The sequence below is a fragment of the Vespa mandarinia genome, chromosome 7, assembly GCF_050613455.1.
Source record: "Vespa mandarinia isolate Hongniang chromosome 7, ASM5061345v1, whole genome shotgun sequence".
In the NCBI taxonomy this organism is placed as follows: domain Eukaryota; kingdom Metazoa; phylum Arthropoda; class Insecta; order Hymenoptera; family Vespidae; genus Vespa; species Vespa mandarinia.
In genome coordinates this window covers 2557238-2574368 of record NC_140816.1, presented here as the reverse complement: position 1 = coordinate 2574368, position 17131 = coordinate 2557238, and the positions used below count along the sequence as shown (strand labels likewise).

Sequence of the window (17131 nt, the reverse complement as noted above, 5' to 3'; positions counted from 1 at the left end):
AAGCTATATCTTTGTGAAAGTTAAGTATATGCATAAGACTTATAGGTTGGATAATTGCGTCACAAACTACATTAGGTTTTTTTTTTTTTTAAATATTGTCATATTGTTACAACGTCACTCATACTTACGAAAAATACATAAAAGTATTATATATATTATTTATTAAGATTTATTTTTATTGTATGAAAATGCATACACAAAGGTGAAGCGTGTAAATATGCAAATGAAATTGCAACACAATTACGACTGCAAATAATTAATTCTTAATGTAGATACAAGCAATTGAAATTTAAGAGAAAAATTATATAATTTAATCTTTCATGGATTCTTCGGTCACTTGACTTGGTGATTCATTATCAGATTTCTTCTTTTTACTTCCTGACACAATATCATCAATTCTCAAGAGCAAAATAGCAGTTTCTATAGCGGTTTTATATGTTTGTAATTTAACTGAAAGTGGTTCCCAAATTCCACGTTCCTTCATGTCAACCAATTGTCCTGTTTCTCCATCAATCCCCCAAGTTGTTCCTTCTGTTGTGTGCTTTGCACGAAGTGCTGTCAATGTTCTAATAGTATTTGCTCCACAATTCTGTGCCAATGTTCTAGGAATTATTTCTAAAGCATGTGCAATTGCTTTGTATGGCCATTGTTCGACACCAGCAAGACCTGCTGCTTTCTCAGACAAAAGACGAGAAACTGCCATTTCAACGGCACCACCACCTATAATAAATATAATCATTAGATCATAACTCAATTGAGATCATTATATCTTATTCTTATGTTAAATTTAATATATTTTATATACCTGGTACTAGTTTAGGTTCTAAAAGAAGGTTCCGTGCAACATGTAAAGCATCTTGCAAATTTCGTTCAGTTTCATTCAGTACATCTTTACTAGCACCTCGTAAAATTATTGTACAAGCTTTAGGATCTTTGCAATCTGCAATAAAGCAAAAGTATTCATCTCCTACTTTTTTTATTTCCATAAGCCCAGCTTTAGTTCCAACATCTTCTTCTCTAAGTTCTTCAGTACGATTTACTACTGTTGCACCACAAGCTCTTGCTACTCTATTAATATCACTTTTTCTTAAACGACGAATAGCAGAAATTCCAGCTTTTACAAGATAGTGTTGGGCTAAATCTGAAACGCCCTTTTCAGTAATTACTAAATCTGGTTTAACTAAAATTATATCTTCACAAATTTTTTTTACATGTTCTTCTTCCAGTTCCAAAATTCTTGTAAAATCAGTGTCTTTTAATATTTCAATATTTGTTTGGGATTCTCCCTTTTTATATTCCAAAGGACAGTCCAACAGAACAATCCTAGGATTTTTTATATAACGTCTCATTTTTGGATGTGTTACATCTTTATTAAACATGACACCCTTAAGAACAGTGCTATCTTCAATAGATCCTCCAGGAATTTTTTCAACTTTTGCATAACGCTTAATATCTATCTCTTTACGGCCATTTTCTTCTAACATTACAGTACTAACTGCATCCAATGCAATCTGACAAGCTAATTTGGCCCAACGCCCTATAAACTTGGTTCCTACACATGAGTTTATCACTTGAATCAATTTATTGCGATCATTACAATCAAGATCCATACTGACTTGTTCATTTAGAATTATCACCATATCTTCTAAAGCTTGTCGATATGCTCGTATAATAACAGTAGGATGCATGCTTTGTTCTAAAAATGGTTCTGCAGTAGCCAGAATTTCCCCTGCTAACACAATCACAGAAGTTGTACCATCTCCAACTTCTTCATCTTGAGTTCTAGCTATTTCAATCATTGATTTTCCAGCTGGATGCTGTACTGTAATTTCACGGAGAATAGCATTTCCATCGTTTGTCATAACAATACCACCCATTGGATCCATCAGCATTTTTAACATTGCTTGTGGACCCAGACATGTTCTAATGACATCTGCAATTGCCTTTACAAAAAGAAATTTATCTTTATATTTTTAATAATACAGTAACAAAATAAAATCGGTATTCACTCAAGATATATATATATATATATATATATATATATATATGTATAAAATTATATTATTATTTTGCTTAACGAAATACATATAAAGAGAAAAGAAATCAAATTTTAAATAAATTCAATTTATAGCTTTCGACAATTTTTGAAAAATTCTCGCTATATTCATAATATAAGTGCACGTGGGTGTGCCAAGATGGAAAAAGTCCATAAAAGGAGTTTCATGATCACGAATTATTCGATCTTCAGACCACTTACCTTTCCTGCTTGAATATTCTCTTTTTGTACCTTTCTTCCTGTCTCTCGTTTCGTATTCTGACCTGCAATGATTAAAGCACACGACATTGCGTTAAATACAATTTTCGTTTTGATTTGACAAACAAACGCTAATCGTCTTCATGATTTTCAACTTACTTAATACTACAATAGGAGCAGCTCCTGGTCCAAACATTTTTTCGATCTTCAATTAATTGTAAAGCGAAACAAATAAACAATCTTTCTTTATATTGAAATACTAAATATACTTAGTACTCTTTTTTAGACAAGAATGGAAAGATTAACAACGAACCAACCTCGTACCAATGGATTAGTTACTCACGAATGCCGACAAATATGAACGAACCCAATCGCGGGTAATACGTTATTCAAATAAGATGTTTATAAATACGTTCTAAATCACAAAATAAGATCGTTTTGTATTTTAATCTTAATGTAAATTTTATATTTACCTATGGGAAAAAGTTTCATTATCTATAGAAATAGTGATGTAAAACGATTAACATATAAATAAAAAAAAACTCATAAATATGATGTATATACCATTCGAACGCGCAATATCAACATTCCATGTTATTAATCATTGAGAATGCAAAGTATAATTCCTAAACATTGAAAACATAAATATTGAATATATTATTTTTTTATATTCGTATTTATTTTAATAACAACAATTAAATTCTACGAATGTATATCTTAAGACTTATTTGTATGAGTCATTTAAGCTTTGATCATAGAAACCCATTTTGTAATTCTACATTAAAAAAGTTAATTACAAATCAATATAACATTATGATATATCAATTACCATGTTCACTTTTAATACATGTATTTTTATAATATAGTTAATATTATTGAAATTTTATAAAATAGCAAATAATAATATACTATATAGTTTATTTTCCTGAGAGAACATGGTTGGTGACGATATTAGCGCACCTATCGACAGTAAAGGTATAACATTTAGTTTTCAACTGTAGTTTCCTATATGAGTTTGACCTCCCTATTAAGAACATTTGATTCCTAAACACAGATTGTTAATATACCACGAATTGAGATGAAAAAATATAAAGAAAGTGCTATCTTTTTAATGTTATTTCTGATAAATATTGTGTATTGTGACATATGTTATAATTTTTTAAATCGTGAAGATCCTTGTATCACTTTATGTGAGAAAACACCACTTTCTCTCACAAACGTATGAATATTGTATTGATTTTAAGAACCATGAATTTACTTCTATAGTATAACTTATGAAAAGTATATTTTTGATTATATACGCATATTATTACTTTCATTCTTCCTTTCAGAGCAAGTATATAAAGTCTTGTTGTCAACGAGGCTGTAGATTTTTCAATTTAGTGGACTTGAATTATGGACTGGAACCCAATGGCTTAAATGGCACTAGGGATGCCTGTGAAGCTTGTAAATTTAACTCCATTCTAATTTTAATAATATTCCACAAAAACATTGCTTTAAATTTTTAGCATTAAGAAAAATATTTCAGCTAACAGAATATGCATGGCAATAACGTTTAAAAATATTCTTATAGCTGTTACATCTTTGTATTTTTAATTACATATTAAGCTTAAATAATGTAGGAAACAATGCTTGCTTTTATCTTTTTGTTTTAGTTATATAAGAAAAAGTAACTAAACTTTCTTTCAATAGCATGCACAGAAGCATACGCAGAACCACAAGATCGCTATGCTTGCAGCACTGGTTGTGACTTTATGGCCAAACAACGTGTCTCCGACTTGTTATCACTCTTTTCTATTGCTATCTATGTAGAGGAATATGTAGATTCTAACACATTACTAATGTATCCTGATATACCAGAAAATGATATTCTAACAGACCCTGGTATTCGAAAAGAGCTTCTTCCAAGGTGGTGGGACTCCAATGGGTTTAAATTACCTCAAACTTATATCAAAACTGTTCCAATGGATGCCGGGGTAAGTCTTATATTTATATTACAATATTTTAAATGTGTATTATTAATTGAGACTAACTAGCAAAAACGTTTCTTTAACATTATAAGAAAAATTACTAATTTTGCATAACCAAATAATTTTTTTATAAATAAAATGCTTTTTAATAAGTAATCTCAATACTATGAAAATGTAGACCATGGACTATGAAACTCCATCAGACTATTCAGGAGAATCTGAACCAACTTCATCATGGATACCTGGATCCGATTGGTTTCAGTGTGCATCAAGACATGCTGGTATGCCATCTGCACGTTTTGCCTCTGCTACAGCAGCTGCAATAGCATTACTTGCAGTGTGTATGTATTTATATAGAACATATGATAATATAAAAGAATTTGTTATTGATAAACAGAAAGCATTAGGTAAAGTAACATTGTATATGCCAGATGAAGAACCATTTCATAAAAAGCCTCCTCCTAAATATACTGATGTTAATGATGAATTGGATGTTAACTTAAAAGTTTAAGTACTTTGTTATTGGAATATTAAGTAATTTTGGAGATTATTAAAATTAAATATATATATATATTAAATATATATATTAAATATATATATATATATATATATATATATTCACAAAAGTTTGAATAAAAGATATTTACATTACAGTTGCCCTTTACATTCTGGCACTGTTAAAATGTTTGCTTCTTACAAGATGCTATCCAACAATTCATAAGTTAAATACAAGTTTTGATATGATATATATGTAAAAATAAGCAACAATTTAATTCATTAATGTTTCATGCTTTCAACTTTCATAAGTAATCAATTCAAAATTGATTATTCCAAAAAAGTATTAATTGAGTGCAATACTATAAAACACCATATATGTTTGAAGTATTTCATGTCATAAATGTTCTTATATAAGTAGTTATAATTTTTGTTGTCTTGAAAGAATTATTATGCAATGTGATACTAATGCTTTTTACATTCAATCAAAATAGTGAAGATGATTAATGTATGCACGAGATAGACTGGTTTAAAGACTGTACAACTTTTTTACATCAATATCAAAAGCCATTATAGGCACATATATTATTTTTAATATAATTTATAAGGCAAACAACTCTATAATAACCAATATAACAATTTTCCATAAACCACAGATTTTATAGAACCAAACTATTTCTTTATTTTTATCACTATAATAATAAAACATGAATAATTGTATCTATGGGTACATTGATAGAAATAATCTAGATTTATCATTTTTATGAGATATTATTGTGATCCTAGATGGATAATTTGTTAATATTAGCTGTTGACTTAAAACATTTTTGTGACATAAGATTTATGTGTTTTAAAATAAAGTATTTAGGAAAAATTGATGTTTAATACAATAAATCTTTTTCATTATATAAAATTGACCCTATTATGTGTTATCATATGCTAATGAATAAAAAAGTTATTTTATGTACATCTTGGCACAGCATTTATGCTATGTAATAATTGTTTTCTAACAATTATAATAAAAATACAATAGTAAATAAAATTATATATTTTATAAATATAAAAGAATGATAATGTTAAAATTGAGTATTCATATAATGTTACATAATTTACAAAGTGTTGAATAACAAGTGAAATGGCATAATATATCTATTATATTTTATAAAAAAATCAACGTTTTTTAACATTATCGTTAGTACTTTCAAAATGCAATAATGAGATATCACCAAAGGCAGGATAGTTTTTCTTCGTATCTAAAAAAGTAAGTTCCTGCTTGTAAAAGAGATTTTCAGATATTTTTATATAACTTATTAATGATCTATGTATGTAGTAATACTAATCTCATAATTCTCATTTCTAGAAAGCAGAAAACAAAGTTTTATCTTATTAGTAATAAAAATATGCAATGTAAATATCAAAACATTTATTATACAGGAAGATATATCTGAAATTAATATATCGATGTTCCTTAAATAGAGTATCGAAAAGATGCTAAATATTTATCTTACTATGTATTGTAACAAAAATAAAAACTATGCAATATTATTATACTACAATTTTCTTATAAGACTGGCTATTTGTAGACTCACTATATTATTTAAACATAATAGTCTTTAAAACCCTTGTTGTACAATATACAACAGAAGTATATAACATACAACTTACGATGTAAGCATCTTTTAAACAGAGATGCTACAGTGTAAGAAATACAACTGTTTTTCCGCTCTAATTATATAAATAATCTCTATATTATGTACTAAATTTTTTCAAAGTTTTCAGACGTTATCACTTTTCCAATTCCGATTATCACAATATGCATAATATGAAAAAATATATAGAATTGAAAAAGATATTAACATAGAATGTGTAAAGTTAAGAAAATTGATCTGTACAACATATAGTGAGCATTAACATTTTCCTTATAAATATTTTTCTTAAAATATTAAAATAAATTTACAACCAATAAAGCTTCGGATCATCCCGTCTAACTTGAAGTTTTAAAACGTGTCTATAAATTTTTAGTGCTGGGCCTAAGAGCAAGTCAAGTCCACTTAATACGTCCGACCTTTTCATCAATAAAAGAGAATGACCATCTATATCCTGTAAACATATAACAAATATGTGAAATACAATTACTTTATAATTAAAACAATGAAATATATTCTGTGTTACTTACTTGTTGCCTAAATACTTCTGCTTCTTTAGGAAATAATCTGGCAAAATATTGATATACTTGTTCAGATGTCCAATCTGAAGCGTCAGGGATATTTGGATCGATTCCATCTTTAGTAGCATCGTCTTCCATTTGATCAGAAGATGCGCGAGCAGGCGATACTTGTGGACTTAAAACAGGCGGTAATACAGGTGTACTTGATGGAGTATCAGGTCGTGTAGAAACAAGGGTGACAGTTTGATTGTTGTTCGTTTTCTGTTGTTTTTGAATGCAGTCGTTACACTGCCACCTTAAATTTGATTTTGGATTTATAACACGTGGTGAATGGCAACAATGATGATATGCTTCATCGCAGGAGTAACAAGTAATTAGTGGTCCCTATAAAACGCAGAAAAATAATTAACATATGAAAATAATTAAATTACTATTACAAAAATAATATTTCAACTTACAGCATCTGAAGTTTCGCAACAGATAGTACAAGTCTTACAACGTTCACATTGCCAATTACTACCAGCTTTATGAATTATTTCTTCTGGACTGTAAATGCAACTTGGATGGGCTAAAAAAAATCGAAATATACATGTATAACACTAACATTTAAATTAATTTTAAAGAAAAGCAAAGATCCATGGAACTCACCTCTTACTGTACAATCTCGACAGGCAACTAATGCTTCTTGTTTTTCTTTAGCGCAAAGACTACATTGTCTACAAGGCCCATCTTTAATCTGTGGTTTAACAGTTTCCTGAGGCTCTTGAATTGTAGCAGTTTTATTTTGAGTACCAGATTGTCTACCACGTTTTCGCCTTACAAGGTTGTTATCGGATGGGTCGAAGACTTTTTTTGCTCTCTGGAAAATGGTCTTGAGTTGAAATCAAAGAACAAAAAAAAGAGATTGTATAATTGTTAAAGCATTAATAATTTCCTGTAATTAAGTATAATGAATGAGCAGAAACGAACCTTTCTACGAGCACTACGAAAACCACCTACATTGACGTTGGATGGTGTAGGGGAAGGGTTCGTAGAACTCCTACCAGCATCTTCGTCGTCACGATCTTCGCTAAAATGTTCGTTGTCCTCCCTCTTCTCTTTTTGTGTGGAAGATTCTTCTTTATTGTCTTTGCGAAACTCTTCGAACTTGATCTCTATGTCCATAGGATCATCTGTCCTGACGAGTAGGCGTTGCTTACGTTCCGATTTGGAGGATCTTTTGAGGTTATGGCACTGATTGTCCGTACTTTTGGCGTCGTCTTTACGTTCGTCGACACTAACTAGTGGATCTTCGGACTCCTTCGTTCGATCGCCATCGAGAGAAGTTTCTTCGGTACGATCTTGATTTTTGGTAAGGAGAATATCGAAACATTCTTCCTTTTTAGTCGACGCTTCTGGCTTCGGACTCGCTTGACGCGAAGACCTTGGTGTATTTGAAGCCGAATCGGCGATCGTCAAATTCTCCGTCTCATCGAAATCATAAGGGCCACTAGTGGTCGAGGAAACCGTTTGTGAGTCCTTACGCCTAATGTTACCATTTTCTATATTCTCAAGGGTGAAGGTCTCACGATGCGTCGATTCGGTTGCAGTCGTCATGTCGGATGTCGCCACCAGCGAATAATTGCCGTTAGAGAGACGTGTTAAATTACCACTCGCAACTTCCTTCCCGAGGAAATCCTCGACCATACGCCTAGAGGTAGGATTCGAAACACCATCGAGCAGCTGCTCGACCAATCTATAAGCCGGCACGCCTTGATCAAGGTAATCCGGTTCCTCGACGACGAGCTCGGCAACCGCGCCAGCCACCATCCCCGAATTCAGTTTCTCCTTTACGAAGCCTTCCGGTCGATTTTTGTAAAGTTGTAAACGCGACCACTTGGACGCGTTTCTATAGCTTGTATTACCTTTATAATCAACTTGTATAACCTTCTCAGCCTCGATTAAGCGATGAAGATCGGCGATCGTATCTCGTACATCTACCGAAAATTTTCGAAGCAGGTAGTTACAAATACGATCGGCATCGGGACGCGCCTTACGTCGGCGCAACTGATCTATCGCCTCCAGGATCTGCTCCTCGTGACGGATCTGTGTTTCCACCCGGTGCTGCTGCATCCTTTCACGTAGCGCTGTTACCACCCTTTGCTCTCTCTCTCTCTCTCTCTACTTTACTTTTCCTTCCTCGTTCACTCGCTCTATCTTACACTTTCTTTACCGCACACGTTCGTCTTCTTGAAGGCAACAACAACGTGCACGTCTTCTTTTACACCTCTGTAAAAGTTATTTTCTTATATCACTTAGCGATATCAAGGGTTACAGAGAGCTACTTGATCTCGTCGGCTTCCGCGTATTATCTTTAGGTTCAGAGCTCTACGCGCGTTTTTTGTCCGGCCGCACGCGTATTCGCGCTTCGACCTTTCCCCCCACCCCTATCGCTTTCTCTCTCTCTCTTTCTCGATCTATCTCCCTTTTACCGTCCCTCACTCGTGCGGATTCGCGCGCTTGCATCGGATCATTCTCGCGCGAACAACGAAGTTAAAATTTTTTCTATTCTCTTCATGATAACGTGTATCCCTTAAGCCTGCATAAAACAAGCACAAGAAACAAGGTCGTTGAATAATGGTCGCAGCGGTCGTATAATGTCTCTTCTTGAACTCGAGATCTGTCTCGCGTAGTAGCCCCTCGTTCGTTCGTGCGCAACTTTATACCGTCAACGTGCCGCAAGAAAGAGAAAACAAGAGAAAAGTAGTCCGACGGATGAAAAAGTCCAAGAGTGTCGCTGCTCGTCGACGAATCGAAGGCGAAGGCGAAGGCGAAGGCAAAAAAGAAAGCGTAAATCTCGAAGAAACTTGTTAAACGCGCAGAGCACAACTCGGTTAGATGCGAACGAAAAGCAACATCGATTGTTACGATCAACGAAGTTCAATAGCGTAGCAAAGTCTGTAGCTCGTTCGAACGCGCGAAGCGGCACTTTGCTTCTCCTCGCTTCGTCGCTATACTCGTGCCGATTCTCTTCTCTTTTCCCTCTCTCTCTCTCTCTCTCTCTCTCTATCTCTCTCTCTCTATCTCTCTCTCTCTTTCTCTCTCGACGTTGTCGTTGTCGTCGTCGTCCTCCTTCTCTTCCTCCTCCTCCTTTTCCACCTCCACCACCTTCAACTCTTCCCCTTTCTCCTACTCCTACGGGATCTCACAAGCGATCGCTCATCGCTCGCTCGTACGCATGGTCAATCCTCGAAGGAGTTTTCGAATCGCAAGCACCGCTCGCGCCCTTCGTCTGTAGCCCGCGCGCGCGCGCAAGCCGGAGACCGCTGCCGCGCGCCGTGTATGAGGGAGGGAGAAAGTCGGATACGACCGATAGCCGATGATATTCTCTACGAAAGTCAGTTAGCTCGTTACGTTGGATCGTACGTTGAAGGGCAATTTCGAACGAAATCTTTTCTTTTTTTCTTTTCGTACCTTTTCCTTTCCTTTAGCTGCTGCGCAAATACGATGAATTTAGACGATCAAAAAGGATATACGAAGAAAGAAATATTCGGCGTTCAATAGAATAATATCTGTATTTTTCTTTTTTTTATTACCTCTATATTCCCTATATTCTCTTGTATTTCCACTTTCTCTTAACTCCTTCTTTTTCTCTTTCTCTCTCTCACTCTCTCTTCTTTTTTCGGTATTAAAAGTTTCAAGAAGGAGGGTTGTGCCCTCGCAAAAGGGACAGTGTTTCCACTCGATCTTTCGGCCGCACAAAACGCTTTTTACGCTCGCTCATAGGTATATAGTGTCCTCGGTAAGTCACGCCGGGGGCGACGTGAGCAAAGAAAGAATCTCGGTTGCGCACGGTCGTCTCTGTCCGCACGTCGTCGGTCCACGCACCGTCTCGTATCATCGGCGCGCCACGATCGCGCCTCGTTCTTCGCGCTACCTCTCTTCTCCTACACTCTCTTTCTCTCTCTCTTTCTCTCTTTTATTCTCACGTTGTCGATTAGTTTTACGTTTTGCAACTGATAATACGTTTCCTGAGCAAACAGGGAATTGAACAAATGGGTTGACGAAAGAACGAACGAACGAACGAACGAAGAAACGAGAGGACGAAAGAAGGACCGAACGAACAACGATCCTCTCTCACGCGCGTCGCAAGAACGATTGCCAGCGGCCCACAGCCGTAGTTGCAAACGACGCGCAGGCAGAGCGCGCGCCGCACACCTACAAACGTCGCAACGCGTTCGGGTTCCACGGACAAATCTACATAAACGTGCATTTACGTACTCGTATATTCCTGTGTAAGAGCGCGCATATATGTGTCTACACGATGAATGTGTCGTGCAGTATACATATACGTATATATGTATATATATGTAATATATCTATATATATATGCATGTGTATATAATATACGTAAGTGCGTATATATCTTTATGTACCGTCACACGATACGTAATATTGCCGCTGCTCGAGCATACACATTTTTGCATACATTAGGTGCTCTAAAATCAGGAGCGAGTGGTCGAAAAGTCTGGAGAACGTCGATAAAGAGCGCGTAACCCGGAGCTCCTCTGTCGCGCGCTCCTTACTACAGTGGTATGGTCGGTGCAGTGATCAAACTGAAATTACCTCGAATTTTCCTTGTCTTGCAAGGCGCACGAACTCTATTCCTTCCTTCTTTCCTTTCTTTCGTTTGTACTTTTGCTTGCTACTATTCGACGCGTCGTCGATCCTCTTTTTGTCTCATGCGAGCAAGGTGCAGCTAAGCGAAGACGTGCGCGCGCGCGTTTATCCGCACACGATACGACGAGACGGTGACGGCACGAAGACGGCGACGGCGACGGTGACGGAGACGGAGACGGAGACGACGACACAAGCACGACGTAAGCGCGAGACGCGCTCTTTTTCTTCTCGCGCTTCGCACGAACCGCCTGAGAAAGATCGACCGATCGACTCATCCGTACGAATCGTAACGCACTTCAACGTGCTCGATACGCTCTTTGGGTACTGCGCCGATCCAGCGTCGATCTAGCGCCAATCCAGCGCCAACAATCTTGCGCTCGTGTTGTTTTAACACGATTATAATTGTAGTACCGAATAACGACATAAGATATCTTGACAAGAATTACGTGCGCTTTGCTCTACCACATCGCACGACATCGCAACACATTGTACCGCACCGTAACGCTAGCAAACGTAACGTACCGCGCCACGCCACGCCGGGTGCGGCTTTGACGCGAATATGGATGAGCGGAGCCGCACTCGACGCTCTACGGTACACGCGGAGCGCGCTTCTGATAGTCACAGGAGGGGAAGGACGCAGCTCCGTCGACCGATCGAGCTCCTCCCCTCTCCTCGACCTTTTTACCCCTACTTCTTCTAGATTTTCTTTTACCTGACTCACAGTCAAATACGAATGAAACAATGTCAATTTTGTATTATCTATTTAATATATTTCAATTATCAAAATATAACTGTTCTATTGTTTCCTTTTTAGGAATTTACTTGAACAGCTTTATCTGGTCCTCACGGTATAACTTTTACCTGTCCGATAATTGCTATCCTTCTAGCGGTATCTACCGTTTGTACAATAAAACTGTCTATTTTCTCTGATGATAATATATAATACCAAATATCGATGTATTCATGTTCTCAATTCGTATATTATCAATGCGCATTTGATTAGATGATCTTTTATTCATTTTTCAATGATTTTATTATAAAATGAATACAAAAATTTTACCTCGGAAAAAAGTATATGACTAAAAGGAACTTGAAAAAAAGAACATTAATGTACTATATAATGATTTATACGATGATTTGCTTTTCACCATGAATATTATGAAAATGTATTTTCCTTTTCACTTCCATTAATTTTATTATTGCTTCTTCGAAGTTTAGAAGTTAAATTTAATGGTTTCCCCTTGGTAACAATATGATTACTATCTTTTAAAGGACTTTTCAGCTCTGTTATTCCGATTTTTTTGCTAGTCATCGGTGATTTTTTATAAATATTTTCTTCTTTTTTAGATAAAATTTGTGACGATATTGATATTTCTTGTGATTTATTGATATCTTGCGATGGGACTCTTACAAGAACACCGGGAGACGTGGAATATTTTGGAATACTAGACTCTTTTATCTGACTTTTAGGCGTCCCTCTTCTTGGTGAACAACATTTATTCACTCTGTAGATAAACAAGAAGTTATATTTAATAATATTTACTACAGTTGTTTTCTTTTTGTTTGTGAATAAAAAATATATTGTGTATATTCTCACCTTTTTGGACTAAGATAAACTTTACATTTATCAGTAGTTATTTCCTCCTGTACGTTTATTGGTGATATATCGCATGAAGCATTTATCTTGTCGCAACGTTGAAGCATTGGCAATTGTACAACAGATTTATGTTTAAGAGAGTCTGGTGTCGATGATGCCATTGGTTTTAATTTAGGAGATTTTTTAAATTCAATTTCATTTTCCATCGAATTGGGTGTGCTACTGAATATTTTAATGCAGGGTTGTACATTCTTAGGTGATTTCGGAGGTGTAGTAATACCTAGAACATAGATTTAAGTGAGAAATTTCATCTATTTATATATTTTATATGTTTAGTTTTTTCGTTCTACGTGTATACTTTTTCTGTGCATATTTCCTATTGGAATAATTGCTTTCATAGGACCTTTTTTATTCACAACTTCGAATTTTGATTTGTTTTTTAATTGACTTTTGACAACAAATTTGATAGGTGGTTTTTCCTTTGGGTTATTTATTTCTGTATTTATTTTTTGTATATCTAGAAGGAAATTTAATTCATTAAATTTTAAATATTACATTTACTCTTTAATGCTTAAAAGATTCTGCTGTAGGGACATCACTTTATAAGTATGACCAGCTTTATTAGAGCCTTTTAAACATTAAGGATTAACAGTAATATAACATAATATAAGGGACTTAATACTAAATATTAATAGATGTTAATATTTACTAATAATTTGCTGATCTCCTATGTTAGCAGCAACTTCTTTTTTAAATGAGACCAGATTAATTGAACCTGGATCACTAGGAAAACGCTTTTTACTCTTACTTAATTGAGATTTGTTATTATCTTTAAGTATCAATGAATTTTGCAGCTTTTTGTTAGGAGATGCACTAGTTACACAAGTACTCCTTCTAAATGCTTTCTGGTTAGATGGTTTCATCTATAATATTAAATATTAAAATTATAATAAAAAAGTTTTTCATATAGAGAAAAAAATATAATGTATTTTAACAAATTTCTTATTAAAGTTCTCACCTTTGATATTAAGTCCAAACTTCGTCTTTGTTTTACTTTTAATGATATTGTAGATTGTACTTTATTTCCAGATTTCTCTTTAGTTGATGTTCTTCCAATATTTGTAGAAATTATATTATCTTGTTCATTATTTTTTTCTTGCTTATTTTTTGATACTAAATTTAATACTTCCCCTAAATTCTTTAACAAATTTAGTGTCGCTGATTCGTTAGATTGTCCACTTAATACTTTACCTAAATTGATAAGCAGCTCTACTGCAACTTTTTCATTATTCTCTGTTTTATTATTTTCATCATTATTTGTTTTTATATTTTCCCGAGTAGAATTGTTAATATCAACATCGTTTTCTTTTTTTTCTATATCAACAGATCTTTCTTTCTTTGGAGAAATTTCTGTTTGTGTATTTACTAATGGTAAATCATTTTGTATTTTATTTTCGTTTATTAATAGTTGTTTACTATCATTGAGTACTTCACGACTCTTTATTTTATTATTACAACATAATTCTTTGTTTTCATGAATTTTTAAATCGTCCAGATGACTCTTATTATCATGTTCTTCTTCTTTTGTATTTTTGATATTTTCTGGATCATTTGTTGTTTGCAAATATGCAGATAATAATTCAATATTGCTGGATTGAATTCCTAAAACTTTTTCTAAATTTTCAAGTAGTCTGTTAGCCTCAGAATTATTTTCTGTTGTGACTATTTTTTTGAGGTCAAGTAATAAAGTGGAGGTAGCTTTTTTATCAGCAATAATTTGACTGAAAGGAACTATTTCTATATTTTTTGTAATGTTATTCTGTGATTTTGTTTTATCATTAGAACATAGGATGTCACCAATCTTCTCTTCCCTATTATTAGCATTTAAAGATGGTACCTCAATTAAGTCATCTACTATGTCATCTTCAAATGCTGGCAATAATTCTGAAGTCCACATAGGATCATCTATAATCAGTTCATCTGAATTTGCTGTTATTATGGAAACATAAAATTATATTGACAGTAAAAATTAATGATAAAAATTTGATATAATACAAAGATAGAAAATAATAAAAAGTATACATACATCCTAAAGCTTTTTCTGCATATTCTTCAAATGTTTTTGCAAGAGCTTTAGCCTCATTTAATATTGATTTATTTACGTTATTATTTTTCTGTAAAACAATAAGTATAAAAAGTTTAAACTAAAAAAACAAAATATTTTAAAATAAGTAAAATTAAAGAATTATTTTTTATTTACTTACAAGAAAATTGGAATCAGAAGAAGCATCTGAATTAGTATTATTATTAGATAACTTAGAAAATGTAATTTCAGGTAAACAAACATCAATATCAAGCAATTTATCATCAACATCAAATGTTGCTCTTGTATTTATATGTTGATTGTCACTTTCATTATTATCTTTTTGAGAAACTTGTAATTCTGATGTCTTCAATTTTAATTCATTCAGTTTTTGTGCTAAAACGGATATATCAATCTGTTTTTGAGCTGGTGTAATAGGTAATGATGTTCCAGAACTTACAGATACTTTATTCATAGTACTATTCACCCTTTCATTTAATTTTGTATCACAAAATACCAATGAAGAATAATTATCTAAGAAGGCAAAATTCATAGTATTATTTGATACCATTGAGGCCATAGAATTTTGTGTTAAAGAACCAGAATTTCTTGTAATGCTAGAAATATTTGATATAGTAGAAAATACAGAGACATCATTGTATTGATCTTCTAAGAAGCCTTTATTTAGTTGATCATTAAATATTGAAGAAGACTTGCCTTCTGTATCATTTATATTTATTCCGTCAGTTTTTAATGTTTCTGTTGCAGAATTTGATCTATATTTTAACAGCTGTTTGCATTCATGTATTATATCACCTTGAGAATATGATCGCATTTGTATTGACTTTATATTTATTGGGATCAAATTTTTCATATCTCTATCAGTTTCTTGGATATGTAATGGTACTTTATGTTGAACCATACATTTAATTTCATTTTCTTCCCTATTATAATTTGTATCATATAATGTATCATTCATTGCAGAGTGATTTAATATTGATGAATTTAATGACTTTATCTCAGCTGTAGATTTTTTAAGATCAGGATTTGAAAAAGATTCATCCAAAACTTTACCTTCTTTTAATTCACACGAAAATTGTGTGTATGTAGATTTGAAATCATCTATAATATTAATGGTCTTATTTTCTAATACAGCAATGTCAGTTCCTTTTAAAGCTTTTTCATATACTATTTCAAATGGATCTTCTTCCTTATTGACATATTCTATCGCTTTATGTAGTAGCATATCAAAAGGATTATTACCTAAACTTTCACGTTTTTCTATTATCAATGTATTATTTCTATCACAACAAATATTTAAATTTCTATGTTCTATATTTGAAGGTACCGGAATTAACGGCGATGCTAATTTTGTATTCAATGAAGTACCCGTGGAATTGTCTAAATCTATAAGGTCACACATTTCTTATTAAATTTAAGAAATGTTTTTCGAGATAAAAAGATTGACGGTTTACCACTTTACAGTTAAACGCGCTCAAAAAGTATGTATATATATACATATATTTCAAAAATATTATTAGCGGTGCCCTCTAGAGGATATACAAAAAATCATTATATTTACTAACACAATGAACTTTATTCCATATTGTTCTGTAGCTTTGAGATAATTTTTCTGCATGGCAATGTAGAACCAAATCAAAGCAAACCGTTTCTTAGAAAGTCAATAATCTCCTTTAATTATTTTATTTAATTGATATATATATATATATATATATATATTTATTTATTTATTTATATATTATAACAACAAATTAACATAATTCGCATATAATATCGAATAAAGTAAAAATCTTTTAATTATTTTGTGAGATTCGTATTACGTTTATTGAATATAATGTTACTGCTATATATTTGACTATAATCTAAATTAAAAAATTTGACATAT

At 33.1% G+C, this 17131-nt stretch overlaps 4 protein-coding genes across 7 annotated transcripts; 1 reads left to right on the top strand and 3 right to left on the bottom strand.

Annotated features, from left to right (window-relative positions):
• Positions 1 to 153: 153 nt before the first annotated feature.
• Positions 154 to 2722, bottom strand: CCT3 (chaperonin containing TCP1 subunit 3). Its single transcript, XM_035863820.2, has 4 exons — positions 2414 to 2722; positions 2258 to 2319; positions 806 to 1943; positions 154 to 720 (listed from the first exon to the last, which is right to left on the bottom strand). The coding sequence occupies exons 1-4, from the start codon at positions 2448 to 2450 to the stop codon at positions 311 to 313; spliced, it is 1647 nt and encodes a 548-aa protein (XP_035719713.1). The 5' UTR covers positions 2451 to 2722; the 3' UTR covers positions 154 to 310.
• A 525-nt stretch (positions 2723 to 3247) lies between these two features.
• LOC118440572 (uncharacterized) lies at positions 3248 to 4801 on the top strand. Its single transcript, XM_035863821.2, has 4 exons — positions 3248 to 3473; positions 3586 to 3700; positions 3947 to 4230; positions 4403 to 4801. The coding sequence occupies exons 1-4, from the start codon at positions 3333 to 3335 to the stop codon at positions 4733 to 4735; spliced, it is 873 nt and encodes a 290-aa protein (XP_035719714.2). The 5' UTR covers positions 3248 to 3332; the 3' UTR covers positions 4736 to 4801.
• Positions 4802 to 5844: 1043 nt separating this feature from the next.
• On the bottom strand, positions 5845 to 12136 carry Lint-O (L(3)mbt interactor in ovarian somatic cells). Of its 2 annotated transcripts, none has more exons than XM_035863818.2 (5): positions 7856 to 12136; positions 7535 to 7757; positions 7345 to 7454; positions 6896 to 7270; positions 5845 to 6819 (listed from the first exon to the last, which is right to left on the bottom strand). In XM_035863818.2, exons 1-5 carry the CDS (start codon positions 8996 to 8998, stop codon positions 6673 to 6675), a joined length of 1998 nt encoding a protein of 665 aa, XP_035719711.1. In that variant the 5' UTR covers positions 8999 to 12136; the 3' UTR covers positions 5845 to 6672. The 2 variants fall into 2 exon arrangements, with proteins under 2 accessions (XP_035719711.1, XP_035719712.1); XM_035863819.2 differs by having other exon boundaries at positions 5849 to 6819; positions 7535 to 7745; positions 7856 to 12134.
• Positions 12137 to 12589: 453 nt separating this feature from the next.
• Positions 12590 to 16962, bottom strand: LOC118440567 (uncharacterized). 3 transcript variants are annotated; one of them, XM_035863815.2, is made up of 8 exons: positions 15943 to 16961; positions 15407 to 15759; positions 15229 to 15316; positions 14161 to 15131; positions 13852 to 14065; positions 13501 to 13659; positions 13143 to 13422; positions 12590 to 13050 (listed from the first exon to the last, which is right to left on the bottom strand). In XM_035863815.2, exons 1-8 carry the CDS (start codon positions 16646 to 16648, stop codon positions 12702 to 12704), a joined length of 3120 nt encoding a protein of 1039 aa, XP_035719708.2. In that variant the 5' UTR covers positions 16649 to 16961; the 3' UTR covers positions 12590 to 12701. The 3 variants fall into 3 exon arrangements, with proteins under 3 accessions (XP_035719708.2, XP_035719707.2, XP_035719709.2); XM_035863816.2 differs by having other exon boundaries at positions 12591 to 13050; positions 15407 to 16169; positions 16300 to 16433; XM_035863814.2 differs by having other exon boundaries at positions 15407 to 16962.
• Between the last annotated feature and the right edge of the window lie 169 nt (positions 16963 to 17131).

Coding starts and splice junctions, on each gene's coding strand:
- CCT3 (XM_035863820.2), bottom strand. CDS start 2,450: ATGTTTGGACCAGGAGCTGCTCCTATTGTAGTATTAA. Junction 2,320..2,413: donor TGCTCCTATTGTAGTATTAA/GTAAGTTGAAAA, acceptor TAATCATTGCAG/GTCAGAATACGAAACGAGAG. Junction 1,944..2,257: donor AGAATATTCAAGCAGGAAAG/GTAAGTGGTCTG, acceptor CTTTTTGTAAAG/GCAATTGCAGATGTCATTAG.
- LOC118440572 (XM_035863821.2), top strand. CDS start 3,333: ATGAAAAAATATAAAGAAAGTGCTATCTTTTTAATGTTATTTCTGATA. Junction 3,474..3,585: donor CACCACTTTCTCTCACAAAC/GTATGAATATTG, acceptor TCTTCCTTTCAG/AGCAAGTATATAAAGTCTTG. Junction 3,701..3,946: donor TAGGGATGCCTGTGAAGCTT/GTAAATTTAACT, acceptor TTCTTTCAATAG/CATGCACAGAAGCATACGCA.
- Lint-O (XM_035863818.2), bottom strand. CDS start 8,998: ATGCAGCAGCACCGGGTGGAAACACAGATCCGTCACGAGGAGCAGATC. Junction 7,758..7,855: donor TTCGTAGTGCTCGTAGAAAG/GTTCGTTTCTGC, acceptor TTTCAACTCAAG/ACCATTTTCCAGAGAGCAAA. Junction 7,455..7,534: donor TCGAGATTGTACAGTAAGAG/GTGAGTTCCATG, acceptor GATTTTTTTTAG/CCCATCCAAGTTGCATTTAC.
- LOC118440567 (XM_035863814.2), bottom strand. CDS start 16,648: ATGTGTGACCTTATAGATTTAGACAATTCCACGGGTACTTCATTGAAT. Junction 15,317..15,406: donor CTTCTGATTCCAATTTTCTT/GTAAGTAAATAA, acceptor ATTGTTTTACAG/AAAAATAATAACGTAAATAA. Junction 14,066..14,160: donor GTTTGGACTTAATATCAAAG/GTGAGAACTTTA, acceptor TTAATATTATAG/ATGAAACCATCTAACCAGAA.